Consider the following 22,592-nt stretch of genomic DNA (forward strand, 5'->3'; position numbering starts at 1 on the left):
CATGTGACCTGTCCGACGAGGGACAACAACACACTGGATCACTGCTACACGGTAACTAGGGACGCTTATCGCTCGGTCCCCCGCGCAGCTCTGGGAAACTCTGATCACTGCCTCGTCCACCTCATCCCAGCCTACAGGCAGAGACTGAGAACATCTCGGCCTGTGGTGAAAACGGTGAAGAAGTGGACCAACGAGGCAAAGCAGGAACTGCAGGAATGCTTTGACTGCACCGATTGGAGTGTTTTTGAAGCTGCTACGGACAACCTGGATGATTACACGGACACTGTGACAGCCTACATTAGCTTCTGTGAGGACCTGTGTGTGCCAACCAAGACCTTCCGCACATACAGCAACAACAAGCCATGGTTCACAGCCAAGCTGAGACAACTGCGCTTGGCTAAGGAGGAGGCCTACAGATCTGGGGATAGGGCTCTGTACCGGCAGACCAGGAACACACTGACTAAGGAGATCAGAGTAGCTAAGAAGAGTTACTCTGATAAGCTGAGAGGAAACCTTTCAGCCACCAACCCCTCGTCGGTGTGGAGAGGTCTGCAGGACATCACCGGCTACAGACGCCCGTCCCCCCCTGCTGAGGCCAACAAGAACCTGGCTGACGACCTCAACAGATTCTATTGTAGGTTTGAAAAGGCCTTCACACCCACCACCCCCATTCCACTATCTACAGCCCATATCACACCGCCATTCACACCTCCACTCCCCTCAACAAACACTGTCTGCACCCCACCCCCTTCAAACCCCCTGCCTGCCCCACCTCCAACCCCCCTCCCCTCCACAATCCCATCCCCTTCACACCCCCGGCCCACACCACCCCCAACCCCCCTCAGTGTGACCGTCCAGGAGGTGAGTCAGCAGTTCCACAGACAAAAGATCAGGAAGGCGCCAGGCCCTGACGGTGTCTCCCCCTCCTGCCTCAAGGTCTGTGCGGACCAGCTGGCTCCAGTCTTCACACAGATCTTCAACAGATCCCTCCAACTGTGTGAGGTACCCTCCTGCTTCAAGCGCTCCACCATCATCCCGGTCCCCAAGAAACCCTCCACCACAGGACTAAATGACTTCCGGCCTGTCGCTCTGACATCTGTGGTCATGAAGTCCCTTGAACGCCTCGTGTTGAGCCACCTGAGGGACATCACAGGACCCCTGCTGGACCCCCTGCAGTTTGCCTATCGGGCAAACAGGTCAGTGGATGATGCAGTCAGCATGGGACTGCATTTCATCCTGGATCATCTCGACCACCCAGGGACATATGCACGGATCCTGTTCGTTGACTTCAGCTCGGCGTTCAACACCATCATCCCTGAGCTGCTCTCCTCCAAACTTCACCAGCTCACAGTCCCCTCTGTCATGTGTCAGTGGATCACCAGCTTCCTGACAGACAGGACACAGCAGGTGAGGCTGGGGGCGATCACCTCAGACACTCGGACAGTCAGCACCGGTGCCCCCCAGGGTTGCGTCCTCTCTCCGCTGCTCTTCTCCATCTACACCAACGACTGCACATCCACGCACCCAGCCGTCAAACTCCTGAAGTTTGCAGATGACACAACTGTCATTGGACTCATCCAGGACGGGGATGAGTCTGCATACCGACAGGAGGTGAGACAGCTGGTGGACTGGTGTAGTCGCAACAGCCTGGAGCTGAACACGCTCAAGACTGTGGAGATGACAGTGGACTTTAGGAAGTTACCCTCCCCTCTGCTCCCCCTCACCATTGCAAACAGCCCTGTGGACTCTGTGGAGAGCTTCAAGTTCCTGGGGACCACTGTTTCCAGGGACCTGAAGTGGTCTCTCCACATCAGCTGCATCCTCAAGAAGGCCCAGCAGAGGATGTACTTTCTCAGGCAGCTAAGGAAGCACGGTCTGCCACAGGAGCTGTTGGTCCTGTTCTACACGGCAGTCATTGAATCGGTTCTGTGTTCCTCCATCACAGTCTGGTTCGGTGCTGCCACCCAAAGGGACAGGACACGACTACAAAGGACAATCAGGTCTGCTGAGAAGATCACTGGGACCTCCCTGCCCTCCCTCCAAAAGCTGTACTCCTCAAGAATTAGGAGTCGGGCAGGGAAGATCATCTCAGACCCAACACACCCTGGACACCGACTATTCAAAAGGCTACCCTCTGGGAGGCGCTACAGAGCCCTCCTCTCAAAAACAAACAGACTCAAAAACAGTTTCTTCCCCGAAGCCATAAGACACTTCAACAATAAAGGTTAACTATTTGTCTCCAAACCCCTGCAACATGCACTCAGCACCTGCATATCGTGTCCCCCCCCCACCTACTGCTTTTTGCTTCCTACATTTTGTATTTTGTATTTAGTATAGTTATTTATAATATTTAAGTATTTAGAATAGTTAACTTATGAATGAACAGTTTGAGACACCACCTGCCGGAAACAAATTCCTCGTCTGCTTTTTACAAACGATGGCCAATAAAGCTGATTCTGATTCTGATTCTGATTCTGATATATATATATATATATATATGTGTGTGTGTGTGTGTGTGTGTGTGTGTGTGTGTGTGTGTGTATATATATATATATATATATATATATATATATATATATATATATATATATGTATATACTCAATGGTGAAGTGGAAGACAACCCTGGAGAATAACCCCAAGCCAATTGCCCAAGTTAACATCAAGTGCGGCATATACCAAGGGGATGCACTATCACCACTGCTGTTCTGCATAGGCCTGAACCCCCTCAGTGGCTACGGATACCGAAGGGGGACAACAATCAGCCATCTCCTCTACATGGATGACATCAAGCTGTATGCCAGGAATGAGCGAGAAATCGACTCACTGATCCACACCACCAGGATCTACAGCGACGACATAGGGATGTCATTCGGATTAGACAAATGTGGCCGGATGGTATCAAGAAGAGGCAAGATGATCAGAACTGAAGGAGTTGACCTACCAGAGGGCAGGATAGAAGACATCAAAAATCCAAGAGTACATCAGGAAGATGGCCCCAACAGATGAACTGCTCAGTGAATGTCTTAGACAGCAGAAACCTGAGGAGGAAGAGGAAGAGGAGGAGACGACATGGAGGGACAAGCCCCTACACGGCATGTACCACCGTCAGATAGAGGAAGTGGCTGATATCAAGAAGACCTACCAATGGCTGAATAAAGCTGGACTGACAGACAGCACAGAGGCACTGATCATGGCAGCACAAGAACAGGCCCTAAGTACAAGGGTAATAGAGGCCAATATCTACCACAGTAGATCTGACCCAAGGTGCAGGCTATGTAAAGAAGCCCCAGAGTCAGTCCAGCATGTGGTAGCAGGGTGTAAGATGCTCGCCAGCTCAGCATACATGGAAAGGCACAACCAAGTAGCTGTGATAGTGTACAGGAACATCTGTACCCGGTATGGACTAGAAGTACCCAAATCCCAATGGGACATACCACCAAAGGTGGTTGAGAACGGCAAGGCTAAGATCCTGTGGGACTTCAGCTTCCAGACCAACAAACAGCTACTGGCTAACAAACCGGACATTGTGGTGATGGACAAAGAGCAGAAGAGAGCAGTGGTGATAGATGTGGAGATTCCAGCTGACGCCAACATCAGGAAGAAGGAACATGAAAAGATTGAGAAATATCAAGGGTTGAAAGAACAGCTGGAACAGATGTGGAAGGTTAAGGTTAATGTGGTCCCCGTGGTAGTAGGAGCACTTGGGGCAGTGACCCCCAAACTGGAAGAGTGGCTCCAGCAGATTCCTGGAACAACATCTGAAGCCTCAGTCCAGAAGAGCGCAGTCCTAGGAACAGCTAAGATACTGACAGAACCCTCAGACTACCAGGGGTCTGGTAGAGGACCTAACTAATAAACTAATAAATGTAACTAATAATGTAACTAATGTAACTCAGTGTATTGTAACTAAATGTAACTACTCCTTAATGTAACTAATAAATGTAACTAAATGTAACTCAGTGTATTGTAACTAAATGTAACTACTCCTTAATGTAACTAATAAATGTAACTAAATGTAACTCAGTGTAATGTAACTAAATGTAACTACTCCTTAATGTAACTAATAAATGTAACTAAATGTAACTCAGTGTAATGTAACTAAATGTAACTACTCCTTAATGTAACTAATAAATGTAACTAAATGTAACTCAGTGTATTGTAACTAAATGTAACTACTCCTTAATGTAACTAATAAATGTAACTAAATGTAACTCAGTGTAATGTAACTAAATGTAACTACTCCTTAATGTAACTAATAAATGTAACTAAATGTAACTCAGTGTAATGTAACTAAATGTAACTACTCCTTAATGTAACTAATAAATGTAACTAAATGTAACTCAGTGTAATGTAACTAAATGTAACTACTCCTTAATGTAACTAATAAATGTAACTAAATGTAACTCAGTGTAATGTAACTAAATGTAACTACTCCTTAATGTAACTAATAAATGTAACTAAATGTAACTCAGTGTAATGTAACTAAATGTAACTACTCCTTAATGTAACTAATAAATGTAACTAAATGTAACTCAGTGTAATGTAACTAAATGTAACTACTCCTTAATGTAACTAATAAATGTAACTAAATGTAACTCAGTGTAATGTAACTAAATGTAACTACTCCTTAATGTAACTAATAAATGTAACTAAATGTAACTCAGTGTAATGTAACTAAATGTAACTACTCCTTCATGTTAAATAACTGAATTTCTGACTGATTCTAGTTCCAAACATTACAGTTAGACAGAACAAACATGTTTCTTTGTTTCTCTGTTCTAACATAAATCCTTTTCATTTGTCAGGTTATTAAACCCACAGAACTCCATCAATCAAGGATCAAACTATCAATCAATAAAGAAAAATAACATCAGACACACGTTAGGACGTTAACTTTGTTCACAACCTTTTGGTCAGAGTTTAAGTGGACTTGGGCAAAGCACACTTTTGACCTATTTATTCTTAGACAGTCTGACCTTCAATGCCCTGGCCGGACACATAAAACAGTGTGGCGGGCCAAATTTGGCCCCTGGGCCTTGTGTTCGGCACATGTGTGCTACATCATCAATAGTTTTAAAAAGGTTTTAGTGCCATGTTTTGTTGATGGCGATCCTTCAGTGGTTTTACTTCCATGTCCTGTTTAATGATGTTCGTCATGTTTTGTCATTTTCTCATCTTTAAAACAAAATGTGTGCAGATTGTGGTGATTAGTAGAGAATTGAATCCCTCGGAGTGGAACGGTAAAGAATAACTCCACCGTCAATGACGATTGGTCGGGTTCTGACCTCAGGTATCTTTGGGCTGACATTTTTTAAAGGAATAACTCATCTAACAAATTTCCTCATCCTCATCATCCTCATCATCATCAGCCAGCAGCCTTGCTGCAGGCGCTCGCCTCGGGTTCCTCTGCTGGTATTTGTGCTGATGTTTGTGACGCCTTCAGGAACACGACGTTCAGAGGGGCCGTCGGCTGTTTGCTTGACACAAGGTCAGAGCAGTAACTGCAAGCCAGCCAAAATACAAGACGGACTGTCATCCGGGGGCCCGCGGGGCCCCTAGGAAACAGCAGCTGCATTTGGAAGGGTAATGAGCTCGACTGTGAGCAGCCGGCAGAGGAGAGAATGTTTCTACAGCGTCTGGATGTCAGTGTCTCTGGGGGGGGGGGGGGGGGACGTCGGCTCGCGTCCCCGCTGCCACTCACCTCTGCTGCCAACAGTTCTTCCTCCCGTTGTGGGTCAAGGACCACATCCCATCATGCACTCATGAATACCCAGTGTCCTCAAGTCGGAACCCTTTGGACCCAAGACTCAGTTTGATTGGCCTTTTTTCTCTTTTTGACAGGGGCGCAAAATAATCGACAACGTTTAAATACTAAAAAACAATGCTACCTTTTTCTGCAATATGATATTGGAAATAATGCACTTCCATCCAACAAAAATATTCCCAATTTATCCATTTCTCCACTTAAATTTTGAACTCAGACCCTGACATTACGTTTGACTCACCTGCGTGATTCAGTCTCATCAACCAAACGGTAACACGACGTCTGCTGGTTTAAACGCTGCAATGAGAGAGGAGTTAGTCTCACAGTATCACCATACCTCTGAAAGATGCAGAAGTAGGAGGAAAACCAAAAGACAATGAGTGTCTTCTTCAGTAAAAAACAAGCAAAACTTAATGAAGAAAAAGAGGCAGACATTACTGTGGACAGTACAGATAAAGACGCAGAAGAAGCCAAGCGAAAACCACAATGGGGGTGATTGTTTCCATGGGTGAAGCATGGCAGAAAAAATAATGAACATTTCTCCACACATAAATTATAAAAAAATCTGTGTGTGGAGACGGTTCTGTCAGCTTGGTGCAGTGTCCGCAGGAGAATGTATGAATAAAAGGCTCAGAAAAGCAAAAGTTCAAAAACTGTATTACATCTTTATTTCTAAAACTGGGTTGTTTTTTTAAAGAATGACTACCAGGCTTTGACATTTTGATAAAAATAATATAGAATTTTACTCTTTGTTTTTCCATCTTAAACAGTTATGATATCGTTATTAATAAAATCATTTAAATTAAGTTTGTTTAGTTTTTATATTGTACTATTGGCAAAGCTCAATCTTGCTTACTTAGGGCTTCTACCGAATATTCTTTTGAATTATGAACGCATCCCAGAATGTTCTCCTGGTGCTCGGGGAGCGTTCGGGTCATCATCGTCCTCGTTTAACGTCTTTCAAGCAGGAAAATCAAAAGCAACACAAACGTTGAAGAAACTAAAGCTGTTGAGAGAAAAAATTCCGTCGTTAACTATTGACGCGAAGTGAACATACCACACACGCATGTTGTAGAAACAGCTGACAGTAGCGGCTTCAGTTTCCATGTAAATGTGTTCCTATGACAGGAAGGACGAGTGCCTGAGAAGAACACCCACATACAGGAGTCACCCTCAGTTATTAGATTGAATATCGATTTGAAAAGATCGAATCTTAGGTCTGATATCCTTCAAAACACCTGGAGCAGTAAATTAAAACACACACACACACACACACACACACACACACACACACACACTTAAAATTGGGTGTCAGAGGATAAACACCATGTGTCCTTCACATCCTGTCCTCACCTCGGTGTCTGAGTCTCTAGAGCAGATCTACGTCCACTTTATCTTCGTTTCAGTGGGAAAATATTAACCTCACATCCTGAAAAGATTTCACAACCAACCCGTAGGAGGCGCTGCTGTGACGGTTTTGATGCTCTGCAGGTCAAACCCGACGCGCCTCATTGATTTTGCTGGAGGACAGGAAGTCAGTTTTTATTCCTCTTCGAATCTCAATGTGTTTTTGACCAGACCTGGAAACCCAAATTCACTGCACGTATCAAATAATGGGGCCGGGGCTAATTGGTAAAACACAGCGGGTTTTGCTGCTGATGATGAAACAGGGGAGCAACTGTTTCTGTCTTTAAGTTGATGTCCGAGTCGTCCGTCTGCTGCGTGGAGCCTCAAACCTCCGCCTGGAGGACGGAGCCTCGACTCCATCGCATTTCCTTTCTTTATTCCTTATTATGGATAAAGCGTCAGAGGGTCAAATGAGTTGTGAGCGCCACCAGGTGTCAGGAGATGAGAAAACAGCAGCGTTCCGTTTGGTTCTCTCTGCTCATCAGAACTCCACGATTAACCAGGACAAACACATCCCAAGAGAGAGTTCAAAACAATCGCCTTTTTATTTACAATATATTAAACCTGCAATGCAAAATTCATAACAAGTGGTCAATTTGTTCCATAATGAAAATAAAAATGAACTCTTTTCAAAGCTAGTCAGAATCAAACACATCAGATATAAATAGTGTGCAGCCAGCAGCGTCTCGTCTGCTCGTCAGGGTCGATCAAATCCAAACATTTCCACGCGTGTGACGACTGCATAGAGATAAAAGAACAGGTTACAAAAAGCAGGTATAGTAGAAGCCCACACGACTCGTCCCTCCATGATCACATCTTAATGAATTCATGCCCACAATGCATTTCAACACACGCCTCAGGCATCTGATTGGATCCCAGAAGAAGAAGAAGAGGTTTCAGGAACGTCTGCACCAATGAAGCAGCAGCTTCCTGTTTTAATGCTTTGACATCGCTGGAGGAGTTACAGCTCAAGTCCACGAGGCCTTAAGGTCAAAGGTGCTCGTCTAAATCTAGAATCATCAAAACCAATGAAACTACACACAACACGGTTTCTTGAAGCGGACCTGAGCTGCCTTAAACTCAGCTTTGATGCTGATGCTGCAGCTCAGACCAAAAGCAACTGATCCTGATCCGTCAGTTTGACCGGACAGACGGTCCAAAGGAGACACGACTGGATTCACCAATTTTAAAATTTGGGGAGATATTACTGAGAATCCCCACCAGTGTGTTCCAAGGGGCTCACGCCCCGCTGTCTGCTGGCCCCGGGTCCGACGGTCAACAGCAGGTCAGCAGGACTTTGTATGTGTCCCAGGAAGACGACGGTTCAGGAGGTGGACAGAAGGGAAACGTCAAGTATTTTAAAGACGACGACCGTGAAGCTAAACGTTCAGCTAAGCTGTGGGAAGTAAGTTCATGAAGCACCTGACGAACCAGTCCAACACCTAGAACCGGTCCAAGGTCTATAAACGATCCAACGTCTAGAACCAGTCCAACGTCTAGAACCGGTCCAAGGTCTATAAACGATCCAACGTCTAGAACCAGTCCAACGTCTAGAACCAGTCCAACATCTAGAACCGGTCCAACATCCAGGTCAAGTGGCGTTCACACTGGGCTCCAGGACAAGTCCTACGGAGCTGAGGGACGGGGTTAGACAGCGTGTAGCACAACATCTGCTGCTCGGCTTGGCTAATGTCCTGTTCTTATCAATAAAGCGATCATAGAAAACCTTTAGAGAAATGGCGCATATTGACAGGGAGGGGGGTAGTAAGGCAGCTCAGGAGGGGCAACCCCAGCCATCTACGTACTGAAGTACCCTTGAGCAATACATTTGCTTCCAGGGCACCGTAAGGGCTGCTGGTGCTCCTCGTGGGTCACATAAGGAGAACCGAACCAACAAGGACAGAGAAGTCCGTCTCCTCTGACAGGATGACTGTTCACACGCTTTAGATGAGGGTGTATGTTCCGTTTGTTTGCTCCGATTTATGTTTGTGAGCTTTAATTAAGGGAGCCTAAAGCTGTGTGGCACCAGCCACGAGTCCACAGATGGTGACTGAACAGGAAGTGATGTCATCAAGTTAGCTCTTCTACTAGCCAGCATCAGCTTGTTGCAAACTACTTCTCCCAACAATTCAGGAAAGGAACAGGTTGAACAACTAGTCAAGCCTTACTTCACCAATGGGAGCGGGTTTAGAACCAGAACACCATCTTCATCTAATGGAGACCAACAGACGGCTGAAGCTCAAACACAAACATCTCTCAAACAGATAAACCCCGAAGGAAAACAAACTAAGGAAAACAAGACATTGGTTTTGGTCTAGTTGACAATCAAGATGTCGAGTAACACCAGCTTCACCTTCAACAGACGGGCTGAGGATCCCGTTGCTTTAGTGGCTTTAGTGACACGTCAGGAACCAAAGTCAAGGAAAGGAGAGAACATTAAAGGCAGAGCGCGTGTGAATGAAAAGCACAAGAGTAGAGTTCTGGAAGGAACGTCAGATCAAGTCAAAGCTCCAATAAGACTCAATGTTTCTCAGAACCAAACGTAAAACTCAGAGGAATTCAACCGCTTTACCAAACAAACCCACGAGACTTCACTGTCAGTGTGAAGCAGGAAGTGATGCAATTCACAAAAAATAAAAGTAAAACAAAACAAAAATCCAACAAGCAAATGTTCAGATTACGGTGGAAGAGTTCAGAGTTCATGAAACACGTCAGCTGGAGACGAGTCCTGAACCCAAATGGCACCTGTCCCACAGGAGAAGGTTGGGTCTCGTCCCAGGATCAGCTGGCGGTGAGTCGGAGCTCAGAGGGACTTGAACTTTTTGGCGTTACATGGTAGTGTGGAGATACAGGTTAGTGTGGTGCTCTTTATATAATGAAGACAGAAACAGAGTCCAACAGAACACGTGGGTCCCCAAAGCCTGAGGGTCTGACCCGCATCTCCAACACCTGAATGTTGGCGTGTTGGCGTGTCGTTGTGACACGCTAACCCGGTTGTGGGTCGACGGCTGCAGGGTCGGGATCAAGAGTAGTTGGAGCTCAGGGTGGATCGGCCGTATTTCCCCTCTTCCTCCTCTTCATCTGAAAAGTCGTAGCTCCTTTGGCCTGGGGGGCTGCAGCAGAGAAGAAGAACCTGGGGTCACTCTCAAAAAGCACCAAGAAAACAGGCAGTCAGAGACTGCAACATCCCACGACTTACCCTGACCTACTTTCAGGGTAGGTCAGGGTACCCTGAAAGTAGTACCTGACTAGTGCATATGGAGAAGGCCAGTAAGACCATAGATCAAAGCTAATGCATAGGTACATCAAAGCACTAGTTTTGAGCTATGGTCTTTCTCACACTGGCCTTCTCGCTCGTCTTTCTATCTTATCCGGTTCCTGAGTGTACAAAAGTTGAAATTTGACTGTGACCTAGATTTCTCAAGGTCAAGGTCATCACCTCATCTTCATCCCTGAGTCATGTGCTTTTGGTTTCATCTTTCTATCTGAACGGTTGGAAGATATTTGGAGGACAAACAAACGGACACTGACAATACGTCACCCCTTTGAAGAGGGACGTGACAACACGCGTGACAGCACAGAGCTCACTGGTGTGGCATGCAGCCTCCACTGGTAGTACTGGCACCATTCCAGTTAGTGAGTGAGGAACACTTCCTGCTCCATCTGTCCTACCTGAGAGGCTGCTGAGTGTCACCTGACATGGAGTTCACATCCTGTCAGTTTGCACGGCTAATGTTCTTCATAGGTTTTCCCAACGGGTTTAGTGACCTGGTAAACTGTTCATGACCCAAAGTCAAACTAGGAAAATAGCAAAACTAGCTTTGTTAGCATGCCAAGAGTTACACACCACAATCACAGCAAACTCAGTCCTAAACTCTGAGAGTTCTCCTCACACAGTAGTTGACAACATGCTCATCCAGGTTAGACAAACATCGGCGACACCCACTGCTGCCTCAGTCGCTGTCTGGCCGGTACAGGTACTTCATCATCAGGCTGTCAACCTTCTTCTTCCTCTTCTTGGAGTCCTTCTTGTTAACGTGCTGGTTCTCGCTCTGGGGCCTCGGTTCTTCTTGGTCAGGACTGGACGGTCTTTGAGTTGGGGCCTTCTTCACGCTGCTCGAGCTGCGATAAGAAATGGTGGAGGCGCCTGAGCTTGACTCCGATTCCGAATCGGAGGATGAAGAACTTGAGGAGGATGAGCATTTGGCCCTCCTTTTGCCCTTCTTTTTGGACTTCTTGGAGCTTCTCTTGGAGCTGCTCCTGTGGCGACGGCCGTCTGCTGAACGATCAGACTCCGAGCTGTGGCTTCTCTTCTTCTTCTTGCTCTTGCTGCGACTGCGACTGCTGCAGCTGCTGGTCGGTCGTAAGCAGTCAAAAGACGACGCAGAACGTCTGAGACTACTGCTGCTGAGATGTTCACGGTGGTCTTCATCATTCTTGGCTTTTTCTCCTTCACCCTCAGAGTCTTCCAGACTCCTGCGCTTGAATTTGATGGGTTTGAAGTTCAGCACCTCATTGATGGCCTTCTCTAGGTCAGGGTCCAGGTAGTTCCGATGACTGACGGGTTTGATGTCCAAGCTGCTGATGGGGTCATTGTCAGTTGATGGCCTGGCTTGCGGGGGGGGCATGGACACGCTGCGTCCGGTGGCGGAGTGAGGACTGTACCCTGACCTCTCGGTGAAGGCCACGCTTCGGCTGTCGTCCAGATCCAAGTTGAACTCGCTCAGCCTGCAGCTGCGAGCCGGGGACACGTGGAAGTCAGCCTGGCTGACGCTTCCGGGACTGCGGCCCCCGGAGCGCCGGCTAAAGCAAGGGCTACTTGGGCTGCTGCCATACAGGGACCGCCCAACGCGTCCCTCATCGAGGCGTGAGAGGCGTTGGCTCGATAGACCTAAACTAACGGTAGACCTGGTGTCATTCTCTGGACTTGATCCACAACGTCTGGAAGCCCAACTGCGTCGACCAAAGGAAATGACCGACTCGTTGTCCAGGTCCCCCCAGCGGCTGTCCAGGCCTTTCCTGGCTTGGCTGTTGGTCATGGACATGACTGATTCTCTGTCGTTCCCTGTCTGGGACTTGATCCTGGAGCTCACGGAGTCGGAGGTCTTGGGTTTGGTCTTCTGGAAGGACAGAGACTCTTCGGACTTCGCGTTCTCCTTGAGGGCAGCAAGGAGGGTATCGTCTTTTACACCCATGGAGTCGAGGTTGGATCGTTTTCTGTAGCTGAGGGAACTCATCACCGACACCGGCCTACTCGACTCCACCTCTTTATTTAACTCTTTCCATTCCTTACCTTCCTTTTCATCTACATTTAAAGAAAATCTAGAGAGAAACAATAGTGGAAAAGAAAAAGGAATGAAGGCAGTGCGAGAGAGAACAAAGGTGATATTTTGGTACAAGTGATGGAGAGCGGAGAAGCAGAGGAAGAAACGGAATCAAACTAAATGAAATTTTAAAAAGTGAATATGTTGGAAAATAGAACAGCAGAAATTAAGCAAGGAATGAAAATGAAAAATAGTAACAGAACAGAATCAATGTGACTCAGGATACACAGCTTTCCTGATTCGGTGATCAAATCAGGCACCAACTCATTTCATTGCCCAACAAGATGGAGAGAGATAGACAGGAGGTCTCAGTAAAGTCAAGACAAAAGCAACAGATAACCGAAAACTATTTCTCTTTTCTCTTTGTGATTAGGTTCCATATCAGATTTGTGCATTTTGTTCCAGATCCAAACAGTTGTGTTTTAATGGGACGGAAGTACGATGCATTGTACACCAAGTACTCAACTGATTCAGTACCATCACTGGTACTGGTAATACTAGATCAGTATGGGGAGGGTTCATACATTTTTTAATTACCGTAAATAATAAAATAAATACTGTGTCGCTATATTGCGAAATGTTGGTATTTGCAGGTGGTTCTGGAACGCATTAACTGCGAGGAACGAGGGATTACTGTAACTGCTGATGTACCGACGGTAGTTAAAGCCAATGGGAGCTGCAGTGGGAGCGTATCTCAGCCTACTGGTCAGTGTGCGTCTGCGTACTTTAAAGACTTGTTTTCAAGTTTTCTGGAAAACAACAAACCGTCTGCCCCAGACTGGTGACAGAGATGTAAAAATGCTACTGGAAGCTACAGTCAAGTAACATCATGTCATCCAAGAGTTCTGCTCAACCTCCTACAGTTGGATCACGTTGTGTTCAGATGTCTGGACAGACTGCAGCTGTGGTACTGACCTGGAGCTCTTAAGACTGCCTTCATCAGAGAGATTCTTTGCGGAACCTTTGCTTTTGGACAACCAGGACTTCACCCCATCCACACGGTCCTCCACCTCAGAGTCCATGTCTGAATCCCCCTGACTGGTGAGGACCAGACAAGGAAAAGCAGTCAGAGGAAGCAAAGCAGAGGTTATGCCATGTAAGGAGAAGCAGGGTTCACCCATTCAGAAGAGAGAACATGAGGAGAATGTTAGTGGGAACTTCAGTGAAGGCAGGCAGGAACATTTCCCCAACTCTCTGAAGACCCAAAGAGTGTTCGACGGGCCTGTCAGGGTTAAGCTGGAAGCAAAAAGCATTTATTCTGGTTGGCAGAGCGCATGCAGCGGCTTCTCCTCCTCTGTTCTAGCCTTCGCTGCAGTCCTGTAAAACTTAACCGCTGAGATTGCCCACACAACCCAGAACCTACCAGGTCATCTGGTGTGTCGCGTTTTTTAACAACACTACAATAATTTCGCATTGCCACTCCGTTTTTGTGTCTGAGTTAAATTTAAGTTTCAGTCCTCTTTTAGAACACTGTGAGAGGAGACACAGCCCACAGGAGCGTTCATTCCTGCGACACACATGTACAAGTTTATGTCATCTGCATAGAAACCAGGAGCATTTCTTCTCAACCTTTTCTTCAGGTGTTTGTAATGAAATTAACTCGTATCAGCACTAATATTATCAGATGACCAGACCTCTCATCTGGTCCTTTTCATTGCCACTCCACTGTCGTTACCCTAAATTATCATTACACACACTGCAAGTCTCACACACACACAGGTTAGAGAAGTCCAACGCTCATGTAATGCTGCTGAATCTCAGCGATGTGGATGAAGTCATGCTGCTCAACAGGTCAACAGACACATCAGACGTGCTCAGCAGCCCTGGATCTGGTCCAAGACCCCCGAACCCGTCGCGGTCGGGAGGTGAGGTCACCTCTAAAGGAAGTCAATCGCAGCAGGAGACACGAACCGCTGGACTGGAAGGGAGACATTAAGTAAGAAGTCGCCCCAGAACAGACTGGGGCCTGGAGGGGGCAACACTTGCTCTGTCAGAGCTCTGCCACACCGGGGGGGGGTGTGAGGAGGGAGCCGTGTGACATGCTGGGCTCCATGGCGACCGTCACTGCTACATGCATCTCAACATGTGACGACATGCAGGAGAGGTAAACGCTGTTAGAGGATCTCTGAGCGCTGGAAGCGATGCGTCATCCTTAAGCCTTCACAGAGGAACCCCCCCCATTTAGATCCACCAGATCTCTGCTGGTCAACGTGATCCTGAAGGATCCGGATGAGACCACGACTCAACAGATTCAGGATCGAGACAGAAAACAGGAAGTCGGCCCGACGCTCAGGCTGGGGAATGTTGCATCGCTTCCAGGAGAGAAAGAAAAGTTCCTCACGTTCGGTTCTGTCGCTTCTGATACTTCGTCACCATGTCCTGTAAACTACGACGACGGGAGGACAGACGCAAGACAACAACAGACAACGCAAGACAACAACAGACAACGAAAGACAACAACAGACAACGAAAGACAACAACAGACAACGCAAGACAACAACAGACAACGAAAGACAACAACAGACAACGAAAGACAACAAAACACAACGATAGACAACAAAAAACGACAAGAAACAAAAGTCAACAAAAAACAACAAAAGACAAAAAAATAACAAAAGAAGACATGGAATGAGAATCAAATGAAAACAGGACCTGTGAAGACATCTCATGTGTTCACACACAACGTGTTCACACACACGCAGTGTTCACACACACGCAGTGTTCACACACACGCAGTGTTCACACACACACACACACACACCGTGTTCACAAACACCCTGAAAACACAAAGTAACCTCAGGACTGTGTGTCACACATGTGAATGTAGGCTAAGTAGGCTTATGTAGGCTTATTGAGTGAAACCAGAATCCTAGGGTGGTATTTAGCTTAGCTTAGAAGAAAATCAGTGATCTGAAGCGCCAAAAATGGAGCTGTGTGTGAACGAGACACTTGTGTCCTCCCAGCAGCTCTGAACAGCATCCACGGTCTTTCCAGACACAGTGGGCCTGTTTCACAAAGCAGGTTTAGTTAACTCTGAATTAGTTGACCCTGAAATCAGGGAAAACCAGGGTTTCCCGGTTTCACAAAGGAAGGAAAATTAACCAAGAGTCAGAGGAGTAACCCTGACCTCTTTCATGAAGCAAAGTAAGCCGAACCTCTGGGTTTGTTACCATAGTAACAGACCCTCTGGAGCTAACCTGGTCGGGAGCAGGTTTTATTCCACAAACCCAGGGTTTCTTCTGACTCCGCCCCCTTTCTCAGCCGCTCGTGTGGCTTCATTTCAGCACAAACGCCTAAAGCTGATATTTACCTGAACGTAACACAGATGAACCACAGAGGTTCCAGCTCGCGACCTGTGGCTCCTCCTACTGCGTTGTAACGTTAAGGACCTTCAGACAGTCCCAGCCAGGAAGTGAGGTTCACGTACCTGTTGATGAGGTCTTCATTGTCGTCGCTCTCCATCTCATCCTCTATGGCTGCCTGGAGGTCACCGATCCTCTTGAAGGCCAGCTTCAGGTCTGCCTGAAGGCTCTGGTTCGCAGCTTCTAAGCTCTCGATGTCCATTTCCTGTCAAGGAGAAACCCGTCAGCTCATCTGACTGTACATCCTTACAGCTGTTGTTTCTGACTGTACCTCCTTACAGCTGTTGTTTCTGACTGTACCTCCTTACAGCTGTTGTTTCTGACTGTACATCCTTACAGCTGTTGTTTCTGACTGTACATCCTTACCAGCTGTTGTTTCTGACTGTACCTCCTTACAGCTGTTGTTTCTGACTGTACCTCCTTACAGCTGTTGTTTCTGACTGTACATCCTTACCAGCTGTTGTTTCTGACTGTACATCCTTACAGCTGTTTCTGACTGTACATCCTTACCAGCTGTTGTTTCTGACTGTACATCCTTACCAGCTGTTGTTTCTGACTGTACATCCTTACCAGCTGTTGTTTCTGACTGTACATCCTTACCAGCTGTTGTTTCTGACTGTACATCCTTACCAGCTGTTGTTTCTGACTGTACATCCTTACAGCTGTTGTTTCTGACTGTACCTCCTTACCAGCTGTTGTTTCTGACTGTACATCCTTACCAGCTCGTGTTTCTTGCGGTTTGCCTCGGCCTCCTTCTTGGCCAGTTCTCCCATCTCCTCTTTGATGTCACGGATCTGCCGCTGCAGACGTTTGTTCTGCTCCTTCTCTCGGTTCTCACTGCTGCTCCGCTGGTCGCGCTCCTCCGTCAGCTTCTCCAGCGACTCCTTCAGACGAGCTACAAGGCTCTGTCGAGAGACACAGAGGCCACGTCAGCCACTGGCCACGCCACTGGTTTAACAGTGGTACGACCTGACCTCCAGCCGGACCAGGTTCTCCGTGATGGAGAACGCTGCTTTACCAGCCATCCTAACGCTCACCTCCAGACGCTTGACTTGGGTCCTCTCAAACTCCATCTTGGACTCAAGTTCACGGATCTTAGCTTCCTGCCGACTGACAAGCGACTTCTCCACCATGGACTGCTCCTGGAAGTCCAGCTGGCTCTGCAGGGCTTGCATCTAAAACACACACACACACACACACACACACACACACACACACACACACACACACACACGCGTTTACGCCACAACACTTGTGCCTGGTTGAACAGAACTGTTGACGGACACGTCCAAACATTTACAGGACGATTTAGGTCTGAATCAGCATCGTGATGTGAAATGTGACAGGAACATTATTCAAACTAATTTAGTTAGATGGATTTATACGCTTATTGGAACAGACTGATTTGATTTGAACACAATAGACAATCAAGCGGAGGTGGATTCAATCCATAACAAGTCATCTTTTATCTGTGTGCTGCTAACAAGCAACAATTTCCCTCCTTAGAGGAACAGTTTCAGCTTCTTATCCTGATAGAACAGAACCTGGAGAGACTACAGACCACCGAGACATTTGTCAGCCTCTAAAAATGGAACAAAACACAGGAAATGTCTGTGAAATTGTTGCTGCTGTACAAACTACAAACCCGTTCGTGTCACTTCAGAGCTGTTCACACCGGAGCATCAGCAGCAGGAGGTCATTCAGTGGAAAACACATCAAACTTCTAGCTGAACCCACCTTCTCCTGGACGTCCTGCTTCTCCTTGAGGGCCTCTTCCAGCTGGGCTTGGAGGTCACTGATCTGAGCCAGGTTCTGAGCAGACTGTCGCCATGGAGACAAGACAAGACAGATCAGTGAGCAACATGATTCCACCAACCAGAAGCTACCGGAGAAAACCAAGACAAACAAGACACTCAGAGACTGCGACATCCTGCAACACCCCTGAAGTCAACATTTGACCCTGACCGACACATTTCTGTGCCCCCGGCTTCCTGAAAATGTTGCTGTTTGTTCAGTGGTTATATCTCATCAGGTGTGACGTGTCCCTCCCTGTTCCCCGTGGTTCCACACGCGATTGATGAATTCTGAGATAGAGCAACAAACTATTTATCTTATTATTTACGGTAATTTAAACGTTTCTGACCCCCCCACACTGATATTAAACCTGAACCCCCCCACACTGATATTAAACCTGAACCCCCCCCATACTGATATTAAACCACCTTCTGTCTGTATCACCTTTAAAACACTCTGACAGACTGTTTAAAGCACTTTAGTGTCTCATGGAAGTCCGAGACTCACGGAACGGAATCACGTGATTGCCTACTAAAAATCAGTGATTGAGTACAGAAGTTGAAATTTGACCTTGACCTAGTTTTCTCAAGGTCATCATCTCATTTTTATCCCCTTTGCTACCCGAGTAATGTGCTTTTTTCTTTCATCTTTCTAGATTTTTGGTGGAAACTGGAACCTGAAGCGTTGCCATGTGACCCGGCGTGTGACGACGTAAAGGTGGGGGATCTAGGAGGAATTTAAAGGATGAAGACGAACGGTGCTGCAGACCTGGGCCACGGCGGCCTTGTGCTTCTTCATCAGCTCGTTCAGGTCCTCCTGGTCCTCCTCCATCCTGGACTGCAGATCGTTCTTCTCTCGCTGGAGGCGACTCAGCTGCTCCTCCAGCTGACGGAAACAAAGAAACCAGAAAGAACCGGATCAGAGGGACCAATCAGAACCCTCGGAGGACCTGCTCCTCACGCAGGTCCAGCAGAGGAGAACCCACAACAGAAGAGACCTTCATGAGGATGAGTGGGATTCAGTATTTCATTAATGCTCAGATGGAACGCGGTGCGTCTCAGGAACTAAAAATAGTCCCGTAGAATCCGGGGCGCTGGTAGAATCCCACCCCCCACCTTCACTGAGAACACTTAACCAGCGGCTGTCTGCTGCTTCCCTTTGTGTCCCGTCCCCCGTTTGGCTTTCAGATGTGGGGAAATAAAGCGTCCAGACAATTTTCTCAAAATACTGCAATTACGGTGACAGGAGAGCCAAACCGCCACCGCCACTGGAACAAGCGCCATTTGCATGATTTTATCTGTTGAATTGCAGCGTGTTGTTTGGTCCGACCGCGTCTGAAGCCGGTATTTATGTCATCACTCCCCCAAGCATTTCACTCCCCCAGCAGGATGAAGACGGGCCTCAGAGGTCGTACACAAAGGCGCCATCTGAAAGCAAACAGCCTTCCTGTTCCTGTCGACCCCCAAACCCTGAAACGAGCTGCTGTCGTCTCAGGACACACGTTTCATTACCTGGCTGAAACACCCCATAATAATAATAATAATACCAGTTCCTGAAGCCGAGATGTTTCATCGATGGAACCCATGAAGGGTTCTGCGGGAGCCTGAAGGTGGAGGGGCGGAGCTGCACTCACCGCCTGCTTGGTTCTGGAGATGTCCTCCATCTGGACGTGGAGGTCCTCCATCTCCACCTCCATGGATTTACGGGCTTTAACAGCAACGGCAGACGTGAACTCAGACTCCTCCAGCTGGAGCGACAGGAGAACGGTTCCCCATCATCAGCTGTGATCTGGACCCCCCCACCTCCTGATACTGACGTGTGCGTCCTGTGGGGTACCTGGTTCTTGAGTTGGGCGATCTCCCTCTTGCTGGGGGCGTTGTTCTTGATGTGGTCCAACATGATCTGGGCGTCGGCCAGCAGGGCTTTGGTTCTCTTCAGGTCTTTCCTCAGACGCTTCTCCGTCTCCACGTCCCCCCCTCGGACCTGGAACAGGCAGCAGGGGGGGACGTCCACACACGTTAGCGTGTGTGTGTGTGTGTGTGTGTGTGTGTGTGTGTGTGTGTGTGTGTGTGTGTGTGTGTGTGTGTGTGTGTGTGTGTGTGTGTGTGTGTGTGTGTGTGTGTGTGTGTGTGTGTGTGTGTGTGTGTGTGGTTACCAGGTCCTGGGCTGACAGCAGCTTGGACTCCAGCTCTCGTTTATCCTTCAGCACCTTCTGCTTCTCGTCGTACTCTTCTTCAACCTGAACTTCCATTTGCTTCAGCTGCACACACACACACACACACACACACACACACACACACACACACACACACACACACACACACACACACACACACACACACACACACACACACACACACACACACATTTTTACATTTCATTTGAAAAACGATCACATTTGACGCTCTGGCTAATCAGGAGCAGGCTAATGACGCTCTATCGTCCTATGAGGCGTCAGACGGCGCCACCTGGTGGCCGGCGTACCTTCTTGCTGCAGGACTGTCTGATCTCCTCCACCTCGTCGTCTTTACTCTCGATCTCTTTGGAATGGGTGTGACGTAATCGTTCCATCTCCATCTCCAGACGCAGCTTAGCCTGACACACACACACACACACACACACACACACACACACACACACACACTCTGTAAACATTCATCAAAGCCTCTAAATGATTCCGACGCGAGCAGAACGATTGGTGGACCACATGCTGCTGCTGGCGTTCCTGTGGATCATGTGACCTACGACCGGTGGTCATCGTGGAGCAAAGCGGTGTTTCTGCTCACGTCCAGCTTTGATGTCTGCAGAGCGATGAAACAAACTGAGCTCCTGCTCTAAGCGGTGGCTCTACCTGCTCCAGCATCTGGATGGTTCCTGCCTGCTCATCCAGCTCCTCCTCCTGGTCCTTCACCTTCGCTTCCATGTCACGAAGCTGCTTCTTCATCTGAACGACACACAACACACACGTGAACTGGTGATAAAACACATGTATGTAGTTCCTATAGTAGCCCTGACTGTCTGATCATCTACTATGGGATGGAGCCTGTTTCAGACACCAAAGCCCGGTAATAAATCCAGGAAACAGTGAAGGAGAAGTGACAAGGAGACCTTGGCCAGGGAGGCCTCGTCCTTGGATTCCTGGGAGTTGAGGTCCTGCAGCTCCGCCTCCAGCTGGTCCAGCTTCAGGTTGACGGCACACACCTCCAGGTCTTTGTCCTGCAGAGGAACAGACAGGAGATGAAACACCTTCAAACATCAAGAGAACATAAGAGCCGCTGACGTGTGATCTCCATCCAAACACGGAACAAACAACACGTCAGATGTTTCTTAGCGCTTATATTTTTTTATAATTCTTGATAAAAGGAAGAAATGTCTTAAATAATGATATATACAACATAATTAGTCAAATATTCCTGTTTATGTCAGCCTGATTGTGAATGTGGGCAAAAATTACATCTACAGCACAATTCTCCTATTATATATTTTATATAATTATAAATATTTTTTTTCAATTCTATTGAGCTGATTAAATAAATCCATGATTACTCAGTGGGGTGATGTCACACACACACACACACACACACACACACACACACACACACACACACACACACCTCCAGCTGCTGGCGGAGGCTGAAGGCGTCGCCGCTCAGCATGTCCTTCTCTCGCGCCAGCTTCTCCCTCAGGCTCCTCTCCCTCTGCACCTCCTCCTGGACGGCGCTCAGCTCGCTGTCAAACCTGGAACACACGGAGCGGCCGGTTCGTAACACACACACGTATTATTACTACATCACACACGTTCACATTCACTCGCCCACCAGGGGGCTCCTGTGAGCACTGCAGCCCACAGTCGCCTCTGTCCGGCTCAGAAACAAGACCCTAGTAATCCCTCACGCATTCGCGCATCAACACGCGCGGCTTCACTACATTGCGGATTTTTAGTCGGCAGTCAGGTGATACCGTACTCGCATTCTATTGGCTGAATTCTGATTTGTTCGATGTCTAAAGCGTTCAAAAACCAAGGTTTGCTTGTATATCATATATTATAAAAGTAGTCCGGTAAAACCAGAGGAAAAGACAAGACAGCACACGGTCTTTATGGAAACACACAAAATAGGAGCTTTTAGAAGATGAACAAATGAAGCTGCGTAACGATAAAATCAACAATGAAATATAAACTGTGTTGAAGTTTAAAGATGTGAATGTTGGGTTTCTGTCGGTTCGCTGCGTCCAACTCCAGAGGTTTCTAGGATCCAACTGATCTGCTAGCGGTCGGGTGTTCAAAGCCCGTAACGTGAAACGAACGTCCTTGTGTTCACTGATGACGCTTTAGCAACGTCACTGGAACCTTCAGGTTTTAAAGGAACGCGGTAGAACCGGTGTGTGTGTGTGTGTGTGTGTGTGTGTGTGTGACGTTAAACGCTGAAGCGTGACCCCGTGTCCACTGACTTCCTCTGCTTCTTCTCCAGGTCGTGGTTGCGGGTCTGCTGCCCCTCCAGGTGAAGTTTGGTGTCCTGCAGCTCGGCCGTCAGGCGCTGGGACTTCTTCTTCAGCTGCTGGACGTTTCTCTGGGACTCCTCGTTGTCCGCCTGCAGGTCGCTGATCTGCACCGCAATGAATTGTGTGTTACTGTAAAGACCGGTTCCATCCAGATGGATCAATACGTTTTCTGACAGGGGGTGTCAGACGTTCCTCACCCTCCGGTCCAGCTGCCGTTTGCTCTGCTGCTCCACCTCCAGCTTGTCCTCAAACTCCTGCTGCAGCTTCTTCCTGGTGAACTCGATCTCCCTGACGGCGCGTTCGTACTTCAGCCTCCACTCCCCCCCTGTCAGGTCGGCACACACACCTCAGGTCAGCACACACACCTCAGGTCAGCACACACACCTCAGGTCAGCACACACACCTCAGGTCAGCACACACACCTCAGCATGTCTCCCACA

General features: G+C 47.7%; 1 protein-coding gene across 6 annotated transcripts in view; it reads right to left on the reverse strand.

The window, feature by feature from the left end:
- Window positions 1–7,693: 7,693 nt before the first annotated feature.
- Window positions 7,694–22,592, reverse strand: part of myo18ab (myosin XVIIIA b) — a 63,468-nt gene continuing 48,569 nt past the window's right edge. For 5 of the 6 annotated variants that reach the window (XM_068318249.1, XM_068318248.1, XM_068318250.1 and 2 more), the window contains 18 exons: window positions 22,350–22,477; window positions 22,102–22,256; window positions 21,267–21,390; window positions 20,761–20,868; window positions 20,504–20,596; window positions 20,137–20,247; window positions 19,808–19,912; window positions 19,489–19,635; window positions 19,286–19,399; window positions 18,421–18,537; window positions 17,596–17,679; window positions 16,896–17,033; window positions 16,578–16,763; window positions 15,924–16,063; window positions 14,838–14,882; window positions 13,412–13,534; window positions 11,119–12,494; window positions 7,694–10,285 (listed from right to left, as the gene is read on the reverse strand). In XM_068318249.1, the coding sequence (XP_068174350.1) occupies window positions 11,126–12,494; window positions 13,412–13,534; window positions 14,838–14,882; window positions 15,924–16,063; window positions 16,578–16,763; window positions 16,896–17,033; window positions 17,596–17,679; window positions 18,421–18,537; window positions 19,286–19,399; window positions 19,489–19,635; window positions 19,808–19,912; window positions 20,137–20,247; window positions 20,504–20,596; window positions 20,761–20,868; window positions 21,267–21,390; window positions 22,102–22,256; window positions 22,350–22,477 (3,287 nt within the window). In that variant the 3' untranslated portion in view covers window positions 7,694–10,285; window positions 11,119–11,125. The remainder of the gene's footprint in view (window positions 10,286–11,118; window positions 12,495–13,411; window positions 13,535–14,837; window positions 14,883–15,923; window positions 16,064–16,577; window positions 16,764–16,895; window positions 17,034–17,595; window positions 17,680–18,420; window positions 18,538–19,285; window positions 19,400–19,488; window positions 19,636–19,807; window positions 19,913–20,136; window positions 20,248–20,503; window positions 20,597–20,760; window positions 20,869–21,266; window positions 21,391–22,101; window positions 22,257–22,349; window positions 22,478–22,592) is intronic. The other variant, XM_068318251.1, reaches the window with a different exon arrangement.

Source organism: Antennarius striatus, chromosome 6, assembly GCF_040054535.1.
Source record: "Antennarius striatus isolate MH-2024 chromosome 6, ASM4005453v1, whole genome shotgun sequence".
NCBI lineage: Eukaryota > Metazoa > Chordata > Actinopteri > Lophiiformes > Antennariidae > Antennarius > Antennarius striatus.